Source organism: Mus caroli, chromosome 16 (assembly GCF_900094665.2).
Source record: "Mus caroli chromosome 16, CAROLI_EIJ_v1.1, whole genome shotgun sequence".
Classification (NCBI taxonomy): Eukaryota; Metazoa; Chordata; class Mammalia; order Rodentia; family Muridae; genus Mus; species Mus caroli.
Window position 1 is genome coordinate 91,273,584 of NC_034585.1, and position 13,522 is coordinate 91,287,105.

Sequence of the window (13,522 nt, forward strand, 5' to 3'; positions counted from 1 at the left end):
TGTGTATGTGTATATGTGTGTATGATGTGTATGTGTGTATGATGTGTATGTGTATATATGTATAGGCGTATATGCATGTATGTGTATATATGTATATGCATATATGCATGTATGTGTTTATGTGTGTATGTATATATACGTGTATGTGTATATGTGTGTATGTGTATATATGTGTATGTGTATATATGTATATGTGTATATGTGTGCATGTGTTTATGTGTGTATGTGTATATATGTATATGTGTGTATGTGTTTATGTGTAATATGTATATATGTATATGTGTGTATGAATGTATATTCATTCATTCTTGATTAATGATTGACGTGGTGTGGGAGGGACAATTGCACTGTGGGCAGTGCCATCTTGGACAGAAGGTCCTGGTGTCTAAGAAAGCAGGCTGAATAAGCCATGAGGACCAAGTCAGTAAACAGTGTTCCTACCTTAAGGTTATTTGATTTCTCTTCATGATGGACTATAAACTACATGCTGAAATAAACCCTGTCCTCCCCAAATTGCTTTTCATGAGTGTTTTATCCTAACATGTATTTTGACATGTGTATAGGCATGCATGTGTACCAGGTACACATGTCCATGTATATTTGATGTGTGGAATCATCCCTGTTCATGTCTTCATCATATTCATTGAGGTAGGGTAGCTCAATCAAACTCAGAACTCACTAATATCCCGTGGTCTTGCTAGCCAGACTGCCTTGGAGATCCCTGCTCCTGCTTCTATGATGGAAATTACAAGTGGGTCATCATACCATCTGTCATTACATTGGTTATGGGCATCTGAACTCTGGTCCTCACACTTGTATGGTGGATGCTATAACAACTGAGCCATCTTCCAGGTGCATCATTTATATTTTTAAAATTCTATGGTAGTATATGCAGAGATTAGGAACCCAAGTTAATCTCAAATACCTAAGCTAAGATACACCCTGTGAGCAATTCTAGCTCTAGCCTACATCATTGACTATAGTCACCTTGGTATCCATAATAGTCCCAGAATGCAGTTGGCTTCCACAACTGGGCCTATATATTAGTAAACAAAACAGCAGTGACTGTGAGATCTGTGGCTGGTGGTCTGTGAGGGGTGACTGGCAAGCAGTCTGGCTGGTGGTGGTCTGTGACGGGGATGGACAAGAAGTCTGGCCAGTGATGATCTGTGTATCAGGATCTATCTCAAGTTGTAATTGTTCAGCCACACTGAGGCATCCTTGACTGTGTGTGCATGCCTCAATATGACTGAACAGACATGTAGTGAGATTTGCACTAGGACTGATCTGAGAGCTCAGCACACTCCTCACCTCACCTAGCGTGAACTCTTCTCTGTGTCAGCATTCAAGTGACAGGTGACGTGTGAGAACTTTGGTGTGTGCTAAGTTTGCCTGACTTTCTTTCCTGAGTGGGATCCAGGAGTGCTATTCAGAGATGGAACACAGTGCCTCCTTCACATCAGGCACAAGGCACGTGGCAACTGAAAGAAACCGGAATGGGGAGGCAAGTGTCTGCACAATTGTATGACCCAGAGCCCGTGGCAGAGCATAACAAGGAGGCCTGGAATCTACTTGCCCAGGGCCAGATGGCTGGGAGCAGGGTGTTTGGCACCAGGTAACTGTTCTTACTAAGGGAGGGCTGAGGTGTGAACCAGGGACCCAGCAGATACTACCTGGGTAGCTGACTACAGTGAAGGATACCTTTGATATGTTCCAAAAGCATTGAGAGCTATGGTTCTGATCTCTTGTCTCAACAGAGGTGGGGACATGCCAAGCCAGCCTCCTCAGGCACAAGCCCTGTCCATAGGATCAAGATGGATAAACTGAGGCAGCTAAACAGTCCATGGTTCCACAGTCGTCATTTGACAGGCAGGGAACTAAGGGACAGAAAAGCAATACATTGCCAGAATTCAAGGCCATGATCCCTGAGAGCCTTCACATCCACCATACAAGATTGTGGATACAGGGTCCTGGACACTTGGTAAACACAGGGAGAGGGGACCAGAAGGATGTGTTGTCCAGAGGTCTTGTGCTTTGAGTTTCTGCAGCATGTTGTCCAAAAGCATCCCACCCAAAGAGTCAGATGTTAAGAGCCACCTACTTTAAGATTATGACATGTGATATATGTGGGGAGTATATGTTCAGGGCACATGTAATAGCTATGTAATACCTGTTTACAGGGTGAATGCAATAGCTGTGAAAAGGGTATGTCATGTGTGCTGAGTTATGATGTTTGTGTTGCATAGTAACTGCAGTGTTCATACTGTGTATAGGTGTGTTTAGCATTTGTAGCATGTAATGTGTGTATGGTATGTGTGATGTGTGTTTTGTGAGAGAGCTTAGTAATGTAAATTGTGTTATATGTAGTGTATATGGTATATATGGTATGTTTGGTACTTGTGGTATATGTGGTGTATATGGTATATATGATATATTTGGTATTTGTGGTGTGTGCATGTGTTATATGGTGTGTGTCTAGTGGTTTGTCTAGTATGTGTATTATGGTGTGTCTGGTTTGAATAGTGTATGTGATATGTGGCATATGTAGCCTACATGTGTGTATATTATATTATATTATATTATATTATATTATATTATATTATATTATATTATGTTGGGAGTGTGTATGGTATGTATATGTGTAATATATATGGATATATTATTATATATGTGTTACGTATGTGTAGGTATAATGTATGATTTTATATATTGCATATGGTGTATGTGGATAGAGCATATATATGTGTGTATAGAATATGATATGTTGGAAGTATATGTGGTGTATATATGTGTAATAATGTATATGTATATACATACATTTTATATATATATATATGTATATATATATATATACATGTGGTGTGTGTATTTGTGTTATGTATATGTGTGTAGTATATACAATGTTTACGTGCATTGTGTATGTGTTGTATGTAGTGTGTTCATATATGATACACATGTGTGAAATGTTCTCTAGGTCTGATTGGGTCAGGCTTTCCTCTTCTCTCTCCATGCTCAGGGTTTGTGGGATCCAGGAAGGTTGGGTAAGAGATTGTGGGGTAGGTGCCAAGATATCCAGTGATCATATGGAGTGCCGTGCTGACCAGAAATGATATTTCTTAGAGGTGGCCCTTGAGCAGTGCTTTCATTTCTGATCATTTCTTTAGCTTTTGGAAGCCATGAAGAGAACATCTGTAATAGACAGTAACCACACTGACTTGGCCCTGGTTCTGTGAGTAGAAAGAAGCATCCTTAAGAACTATGTTTAATGATGTGTGACTATTCAAACTTTAAAGCTCGATGATTATAAAGACACCTCACAGAGTACAGAATAGTGTCCTATGCTACACAGTCAAATCAGATGATCACAGACATCACATTATACATTTTATTACCCTACGCTATGCTTTTTTTTTAAAGCTTTCATTTGTGTGAGGACTCCTATAGTTAACCCTTTTGCTTCTGCCACCCTTTTGTGGATGGCTCCTGCTGGCTTGGTCCACATGCATTAACATCCTGCCCCTGTTTATTAGTCCAGAGCCCCCTGAGCAAGCCCTACCTTCTCACATCTCCCAGTCTCAGTCTAGAGCAGATGTTCAGTTAATTGGGGTCTGCTGTGGATCTGGCATGTCTCGCTATGCTTTTCCCCAGTGCAGGGTAGTGTGGGGAGCATGAAATTCCACTCTAAAAGGAACCAGGTCTGGCAGTCAATTCTGGAAACACATCCCTTAGAACACGCATAGAAGAGGGTCACACAGTAGTTGTGACTCAGCAGAAGGCAGCATTTGCTATTGTGTCTTCATTCCTTAATTTGGTAACAGGAGTGGAGACATCTGCAGCCTTGAGGAACTCACTGTGTGAGATGGGGCATGGCTAGCAGAACAGACCCAGAGCAGGTCCTGAGCAGAGGTACTATAGACTTCTCTACTTGAGCTCTTTACCTTACATAGAGGGAGTCAAGAACTACAGTCTGCTTCCAGGCACAGAGGCTAAAGGATGCTCTGTGGCAGAGGGGAGATAGGAAGAAAGGAGGCAGGATATAAGGGGACAGGAAATGAGAGGCATGAAGAGAGGTAGTGGCAAGTGAAGGGTGGGAAAAGAGGGAACAGGAAGTAAAGGACAGGAAGGGGAAGCAGGAAGTAAGGTGCAGAAGAGAGACACACGAATTGATAGACAGGAAGAAGAGAGGCTGGAAGTGAGGGGTAGAAAGAAAGGGGACAGGAAGTGAGGAGCAAGAAGAAGGAAGGAGAGATGCAAGAAGGGAGGCAGGAAGAAGGAAGCATGTTGGCTACAGGGGCCAAGGCATAGAAACATGTTAGGAATGGAGAGCTGGGGGAGATATGTGCACCGTCTAAACCTGGGACTGGATTTAGTGGTTCCTCATGGGGACAGTGACACGCCCTTTAAGGTGTCCTGGGATTATTTCTGGAGCCCTCACACACTTCTACTATAGATGTGTAATGTTCCTTTGCTGGGATCCAATCAGGGCATAAAGGGGCAATGTTTAAGGGAATATGTTATATAGAACATTCCAGATGAGTGGTTCTCAACGTCCCTCATGCTGCGACCCTGTAATACAGGGTCCTCATGCTATGGCAACCCCAATCATAAGATTATTTAGTTGCCACTTTATAGCTGCCATTTTCCTAGCTACTATTATAAATTATAATGCAAATATCTGATATTCAGGATATCTGACATATGACCGCCCCCAAGGGGGTCACGACCCACAGGTTGAGAAACACTGTTCTAGATCGAGATTAATTATTGAAGCTGCCTGAAGTTTTGACATAGACACTCATAATTTAGAAAATACAATCATGCCTGATTCCCAACTACCACTCTCTAGTCTGCCTCAAGCTGTTCATTAAAAGGCATGTGCGTACACAGGCTCAAGCATCAGGTGTGTGTGAAGAAAGAAGGTAGTGTTCAAAGATGTCCCTGATGTCCCTCTTTAACCTAATTTCACTCTAAGGAGGGGGTCTGCAGGCTGTGTTTCCATGGGAACATGCTCACCACCCCCACTGTGCCCTCTTACCTCCATCTATGAGGTTGGCCCAGTAGATGACCCTGAACCCCTGGAGAATCCCATTCAAGGCCTCCTTGGACAGCGTGGACCAGGAGATTGATATGCTTTCTGGTGAGGTTGCTATGGCTTGGACATTTTCGGGAGGGTAGCTGGGTACTGAAATGAAACAATTACAACCTGTTACAGCTGTGTGGGCGGTGTTGTTGAAGCAATAGTGGATACACAGCTAACTTACTCTTCTAGCACACTAAGTGGAATGTGTACTCAGTCTCACGAAAGAAGAAAAAAAAGTAATTGGTGCAATCCCTATGGGAATATTGCAGCTCAGTTAAGTTCTTGAGGCTATGGATTAGAAGGCTGTTGGAAAATGTGGGAGAGAAGAAATATAACCACAGGGCTTCCCTACCTTATCTCTGAAGCCCCCCTTTTAAGAACATTCTGTTTTATTAGAGGCAAGAGAGACAATGAAATTAATATGTGCTAATATATATATATATATATATATATATATATATATATATATATCCTATTTATTCACTGACTGATAGGGTCTCACTATGCAACCCTGGCTAGCCTGGAACTTTCTCTGTAGACCAGGCTAGTCTCAAATTCAGAGACCCTGCCTTTGTCTCTTAGTTGCTAGGATTGATGGTGCCCACCAGTATTCCCAGATTATATGCTATTTTAGGTACTGACTGTATGGCAACGTTAAATGTTGGAGAGAGGAGAGGGGCCAATTATTAGCTGAAACTAAGTCATCAAAGTACCAATGGATACAGAGATAACCACTCCTGCTGAGTGTGGAGATGGAACATTCAGGCCTTGCAGGTTCTAGATATTTAAGCCTTTTCTGGTCTGTGATCAAATGACACATTTTACCAGGAGTCATTTAAATGGCAGTGTTCTGACTTAACTCTACCAAGCACAGAGCCTTTTGGACTGGAGGGTTCTCTGTCATCAAGCACTTTTGGGCTTTTTCTGTCTTAAGGAAGCACTCACAAATTCATCCTGGTCACTAGGGGGCGCATCATCACTATGGGATCTGCTCCAGAGAGCCTGGGATCTCTTAAAGAGTTTTTTTTTTTTTTTTTTTTTTTTTTTTTTTTTCTGGCCACAGAATGCTTGGGGACATAAAGCAATCAGCGGGGAGAGGTAATAATAAAATTTATAATAATATACAGAAAAATTCTAAAAGTTCTTGGTACTAATTTTAGGGAAAGACTTGGATTTCTGTTCTCTAGATGGGGACAATGTTGGTTTTACAAGGTCAAAGCCCACTCTTGCGTTCAAGAAGCAAAGTGGAAGATTCAGGAATGCATTTTAGCTTTTGGGTGCATATCCATCCAGGGCAGGAATAATTTGATGTGGCAGGTTAGATATTTGGGTCATGCAACAGGGAGGTGGGCTGTAGGCCACAGAGAGCAAGACTACCACAGACTGCGGGTGCCCAGACCTACCGTCCTCCAGAGTGGTGGTAATGATCTCCTGAGAAGAAGGTCCTGTGCCGGCCCGGTTGCAAGCCTGTACTACCAGGCCATACTGCGTAAACTTATTCAGGTTGTCCAGGGTGTACACTTCGCTGTCCCCGGTGGTGTCGATACTGATGATGTTGAACTGGAAGTTACCCCCCGTGCTGTACTCCCGGTAGCCTATTTGGTAGCCGCGAATGATCCCATTTTGTAAGTGTTTCTTGGGAGCCTAAACAGGAGAGAAGAAGACACTCAGGAAATCGGATGTGGGAGGATCATAACGCGCAAAGCAACTTAGGAAAAAGATAAAGCCAGATAATAATAATAGGGGCGAGGGCAGAAGCTGTAACTCCTGCACAACTCTCCCATGGCTGACACCTAGGCCGGCACCTAGCCCTCACCACGGGTCTGCTTCTCTTTTATGTTGATCCCTGTAAGCCCATGATAGTCACTGTTGGAAATTAACAGCTGTGACCAATAATAGACATATAATAGAATTGGGTCAATACGTTGTCATCAAGGTCGTTTACACTTACAGATTGCTTATTTCTGTAACTTTCTACTTAATAGTGTCGGGCCGTGGTTTACAGGGATAATAGAAACTACGCACAGTGAAGTCATAGGCAGGGCAACTTCAGCGTGTTTCTTCCCCAGCCTGACCTCCTCACCCTCTGCAATGCTTCCACTGTGAACCTCAGTATTCGCAGGATGTCGGCCACATTTAAGTGGCAGAAGAATAAATCTGACACTGTAGAATCTGTACTCCAAGTCCCTAGGTCAGTCTGCTATGGTTAACTGGACTCACTGATGGGAAAACAGAATATGGAGTCTTGGCCAGGGATCTCACTATGAGACAGTCATAGTGAGATCCACCTACTTACTGTCTGTCTGTCTGTCTGTCTGTCATCACCCATATCTATCTATCTATCTATCTATCTATCTATCTATCTATCATCTATCTATCTATCTATCTATCTATCTATCTATCTATCTATCTATCTATCTATCTATCTACTATATCTATCATTTATCACGTATATCTAACTGTTCTATCTATCATCTATCTATCTATCACCTATATCTATCATCTATCTAATCTATCATCTATCTATCAATCATCTACTATCTTCTGTCACTTTGCTTTCTATAAATTAATTATAAACTATGGATCTAGATCTCTCAGGTTGTGTAAACCTTTCTGAAGCCCTGGAGAACTAACAGTGCTAAAGGACAGGGTAATAAGCACACAGGCTCTGAAGAATGGTGACTGGCTGGGTGTGTGGCTGTCAAATTAAAGCCAACAGGCAGATGTGATCTGGGAAAAAACAGCTCATGGCTTGTAAGGATGGCCTGGGCTCAGCAAGTAGAGTTGGGGGTGTGTGGGAAAAGCTGGCAGGGAAGGGAAGGAAGAGGGTGCTCAGAGGCATAGGGGTGAGGCATGATGGGAGGAGATGCATGGAGTTCCAGGGCAGAACAAGTCTCTGAAAATCAGCAGTGCATGGAGAAGGGTGCAGATAATAAGAGAACAACATGATGAGCAGGGGGCATTGCCTGGATGCGCTCAGCAGATACTGTGTGTAGCCTGACATGCTCTCCTTCTCGGCTGAACAGATGCCCCAGGCTGGCTTCAGGATGCAATCTGTGCCACAGAGAATAGTACTTCCTTCATTTATTTGTAGTCTTTTAAACTTTTAATTAATGCACAAAAGCTGCACATGCTTATTTATGGGGGCCTTCTTATAGCAAATTTCTTCCTGTGTGGTTTTTGTGGGATACAGTTGTTGTCTTTACCTGATGGGCTGTTTGAACACATGTGAGGACCCAGAGGTGAAAATCAGCAATGTTAGTTGTTTACTATTTCACTGAGCAGTGCCAGGGTGTGACTCTGGTGTGGGAGCTCACACTTGCTTTGCTGTAACACAGATGGGTTCATTTTATCTTTAAGAACACAAAGATTTTAGAGTTTTAGGGTCAGAGTTTAGGCCCAGCAAAATTGCTACACTGCACCTGCTGACTTGCATGTATAACCTCTAGCTAGCTAATAAAATTAATTTTCCTGTAAAAATCATTATATGCAAGCCGATTTTACCAACAAAGAGATTTATCTCATTTCATGTAGATTTTTTTGTAATTATCAGATAAGTGACTCAACTATAAATGATAATTTTTTACAAATTAGATTCATATCCATTAAGCATTCTGTCTAATTGTTCAGATGGATCCCTGCAGGGCTTCACGAGAAAGCCAGTCCTTCGCAGCATGAGGGCTATGCAGCCAGGTATACAGTGGAGCCAAATGCCTAAAAGAAAATTTATCTAGAGCAGCTGATTTAGAATCTGCCTAAGCAGCTATTGGAAGAGCTTTGCTGACACATCCTTAGGCCTGGAAGTGTTCATTAAATGTGTGATCTGGATGGGACAATTGTCCTGATCCTCTTTGTGGTTAGGAAGAGTCACGAGTGATTTCCTAAACAGGTTAGAAAGTATCACATGTGGTTTCCTAAACAGGTTAGAAAGTGTCACATGTGGTTTCCTCAGAAGATAAACAAGCCCTCAGTTCTGTTCACTAAACAAGATTTTGTTTAAATTAAAACCAACATGGCTGCACAACTTCAAACCAGTTAAAAATTCCAGCCTAGGCAGGGAAAGGGCTTCCAATGCCCCACTCTTCTCTGAGAAGCTATTGATAGTTGATGGTAGCAGAAGGTAGAGTCACTTTTCTTTAGGATCGCTGCCATTGGTAAGTTCTCCATGTCCTCACTGGGTGACCCCATAGCCCTGTGCATGTTGGCAGTACTAACTGGACTCAGGAGGTTAAAAGTTATACATGAAAGACATGAAATAGAGAGGTAGATATGATGAGCTGGTCCTGGAGGAGCCAGAATAAAAGTGAGGGGTGAATAGCATATCATCAAGATACATTGTAAAGAAAGGACATGAGGGGTGGTTAATCTCAAGATACATTGTAATGAGAAGAGTGAGTGGATAACGTCAAGATACATTGTATACACATATAAAATAGTGAAAGAAACATGAAAATTAAAATTTATAAAAATTATATTATCTTAGAGTATCTATATTTCTGTCCTTATTCTGGAATAAAGCATTTGCTGTTCTTATTTTATGCTTCGGCAAAAACATGGTGTAGAATCATTACTTGATTTTTCTTTAGGAGCCTAAGTTGAAAGTCCTGTGTGAGCCTGTGCATGTTTCAATCTGGTTCATTTTTCTCATTTGTTCCCCCCTGTATCCTCCATTTATAGTCTACAGTTCTGTGTTTGATTTTTCTCATTTGCTATGTTATTCAGATCACAGTCTCCTCTTTGCTTCATGGTTTCTGAGAACAGTGTTCCATTATGTTGATGTTTGACTTTAGTTAAGTGTTCTTCCACATTCATATTATTGCTTTGCAACTTATTTGCAACTACAAATGCTATTTAGCACCTCTGCAAACTAGATTTTCGATTTTTAACCTTATCTGTGGGACTCAAGTCCCTGCAGTAGACTGCCTCATTTTTAAAGCTGCATTTTGATTGGCTATTGATGAGCAGGGATTTTTTGCTATTACTCTGTTAGAAATGGGTTAGCTTAAGGGGATGCATTTGTGACATCATTCCATCTCCTATGCTTTGGATAAGTTCTATGCTATTGCCTGTATTTCCTTTACTGGTGCCTCATGGAATTGCTAGCTATCCTGTAGACAAGGCTGTTAATACTGTCCTATAAAATGAGGAGCATGTGGCAGGAGGGAAGATCAAGGCCATTGCTACCCTGCCTCTGAAGCATCATGGTCACTGTTGGCAAACCAACTGCCCAAACCTCCGTGGTCCCTGCCATGTCTGATGCCACCACTATCACCACTGTCACCTCTACCAGCATCAGCATCATCTAAGCTCTCCTACACAGTCCATCTGAGAAACACCTGCTACACAAAAAATATTCTCCTCCATTCCACTCCCCAAACCCTAGTCATTCTGGAGGGTAGTGCCTCAACACCTTTCATCAGACTCACTTCAGCAAGAAGCCCTCTGCATGCATGCTGCTTCATAGGAGCTGGTTGTGAGCCTGAGTACCAGGTCTTCTGGAGACATGGTCACTAACATGTCCTCCTCCTGTTCTGTCCACACCAGGGTTGCAACATGGCAGTCAGCAGGTATGGTGCTGGAGAAGTAGCTAAGAACTACATTCTGATCCCTAGGCTGAGAGAGAGGGACACACACACACACACAAAGAGAGAGAGAGAGAGAGAGAGAGAGAGAGAGAGAGAGACTGGGCCTGGCACAGGATACTGACACCTCAAAGCTCACCCCCAGTAGCACACTTCCTTCCACAAAGCCACACCCACTCCAACAAAGGCCACACCCACTCCAACAAAGCCACACTTCCTAATCCTTCTAAGTAGTGCAACTCCCTGATAACTAAGCATTCAAACATGTGAGCATACGGAGGCCATTCTTATTCAAACCACCACACCATTGCAGAGAAACTTGTAGGTCTATGCAAAATCCTACCTGGCAAGCACTCCTCTTAAAACACATTAAAAGAGCACTTAGTGTGCCTGGGAACAGAACAAGCAAAGTAACTCCATGTCCAAGCTCAGGAGCCCTGAAAGTGAGCCCCTTTGCACCTGGAACCTGGTGTTACACACCCACACCTGTGATTTCATAAGTGAGTAATATCTCTTCTCCTTTTCTAGAATCCCTCTGAAGAAACTGCATACTTTGGGGCAGAGGTCACATTTGCCATTATGCTTGCTTCTTGTGAAAGGTTACTTGTTTACCCTATTTAATTCTTCCCTTCCCTCCCTGCCACCCCAGATCTAGTAATGGTCCTGATTTCCTGACATTCATTTCTCTCATTTGTTGTTCTCTGCAGACCTCCTCCCTATCCCTCTCCACCCCTTCCCCGGCAGCTACCCTTCCTTCTGGCCTCTCAATCCCTCTCAACCCCCATATCCTTAAGGGCCTCTCTTTGATCTCCATGACAACACTAGTACCATGTCAATCCATTAGAACGGCTTGCAAGTGACTGCATTTTTATATGTCTCTCTCCAATCTTCTTCATCCTTAAAGAAACAGAGAGACAGCAAAGAGGCCAGGATGTGGAAAGGCCCACAGCTCACTCCATCACCATGGATGCTGGTGACTTGCATGGGCAAGCCTTCCTAATGTCTATTCCATCTCTCTCCCCTCCACAGAAACCTTTACAGAACAGAGTCTTCTGGGGATGGAGGAATATAAATTAACATTGTCCTTTAGATTCCTGCAAATTCTCTTAAGATGCATGCGGTCCTCTGTCATCACTGGGTGGCAACTGTCTTACTCATTTCCTCCATGTTCCACATGCACAACGGCTCCACAGTAAAGTGCTTCCTACATAGGCTGTGCATCAGGCTGGGCAAGCATGATCCAGGTACCTCCTTGACACAAGGCTCTGGGCTCAAGGGACCCTGACAAGGATGTGGACAATACCACCTAGTGTGAGGCTTACACTGCTGAGGGTTAGCCCAGGGCACTGAGAGAGGGAAAGGGGGAAAAGAAAAGTTACCCAAGGAGTCAAGAAGATGGTCGGACAAGAGGTTGTTCACCTGAGCCTAGGGATGACCCAACAGTGATGTGCAGTGGTACACAGCTGCAGAAAACACAGGTGACCCAGGATACAAGAGCTCAGAAAGAGAGAGTCCACACTGAGGAATTTGTGGGGATTCTGGGTTTCATGATGATACAATGTATCTTGATACAATGTATCAAGAAGACACAGCCAGACTTTGGTGTTGGAAACTGAAGTCAGATTACCGGCAAGAGCAGCAAACTCTGCTAAAACGAAGTCGTCCCTCCAGCCCTTGGCATCCCCTTTTTAACCTTATTCAAAGGTGAAAATTCGAAGCAAATAGAGGCCAGTGGTGTGCAGCAGGGGTCTCTGGAGTCAGGCTGGCTTCATATCTGTCGTCTACACCCAAGGAAGGGAAGATTCACAGGGCTAACTATGAGTCTCCCATCTACACCTGGGTAATAGGCAACCTTTAACTAAATCCCGGGGTTTCAGGCATTGACACAAGGTGAGCAGAAGGGGAACAGAAGCTCAAAAAGTTGAGATAAGCCACTCTGTTTCCCCTCTCAGGAATGTAGCTGAAGCTCATCCAGGTACAAATGGCAGTAGCATGGCTTATGTGGGGATCTGCTGACCTGGTGAGATGCTCCCCCACTCCCACACTGTCCTTTTTCAAAGTGAATAGATTGGCCACTGGATTTATTTTTATACAAATAAACTTTCCAACCTGGCAGGGCAAACAAGCACGGCACTATTATTTTATGATGGCAAAATCCATCATCTAATATCTAAATATAAAACATCTTTTTTGATTCATCTTGAGGCTTTCTGCCTGCTTACGCTCTAAGGCTTGCCAAGAGCTGGAGAGAAAGGACCTGGGTCCTTGAGGCAGGCTGATTTTGTGGCTGAGCTAAGCAAGCTTTCCTGAGGATGGTGGAGGTGGTAAGGCACAGAGTACATTCCAAATGGAGCAGTAAGCGGGGTGGTTCCTGTTTTAGATACACAAGTTATCTGCAGTGTGAATCTGTGACCCGGATCTCTCTGTGGAGAACAAAGGTTTTCATGAGAAAAGATAGGTATTGAGCATTTTGATATAAAGCTGGATGGTGGTAAGGGCTCTATGTGTTTCTATTACAAATACTAATTTCCTCCCGACTGGGGGGGGCTGAACCCCCAATAGAGCCTGCACTTCCTGGTCTACCTGAGGGTCCAGAAAAGTCCATCCTACTCCATGGGAATGAGTAGGGCTTTGAAGCCAGTTTTTCTTGACTTGTTGAAGGGGAAGATGTTAGATCTGCTAATACAAGAAGTCCTGACAGTTCCTTACATATCTGTGAGACACGTGTGCATTTTTAATAAAGTGCCCATATCCCCAACCGTAACCAGTGGATTAATTCATTAAAGCAAATGCAAATTTGTAATCTTTCATAGCCTAAGGATTAAGTGGATGGCTGAAAACATTAAGTAAAATGTATTTC

The 13,522-nt window shown here is 43.1% G+C and overlaps 1 protein-coding gene across 2 annotated transcripts in view; it reads right to left on the reverse strand.

The window, feature by feature from the left end:
- Positions 1-13,522, reverse strand: part of Dscam (DS cell adhesion molecule) — a 577,624-nt gene that overhangs the window by 86,541 nt on the left and 477,561 nt on the right. The window contains exons 17-18 of one of the 2 annotated variants that reach the window (XM_021184771.2): positions 6,484-6,724; positions 5,036-5,182 (exon numbers count right to left, since the gene is read on the reverse strand). In XM_021184771.2, the coding sequence (XP_021040430.1) occupies positions 5,036-5,182; positions 6,484-6,724 (388 nt within the window). Of the gene's footprint in view, positions 1-5,035; positions 5,183-6,483; positions 6,725-13,522 lie in introns of those variants that run through there. The other variant, XM_029470764.1, reaches the window with a different exon arrangement.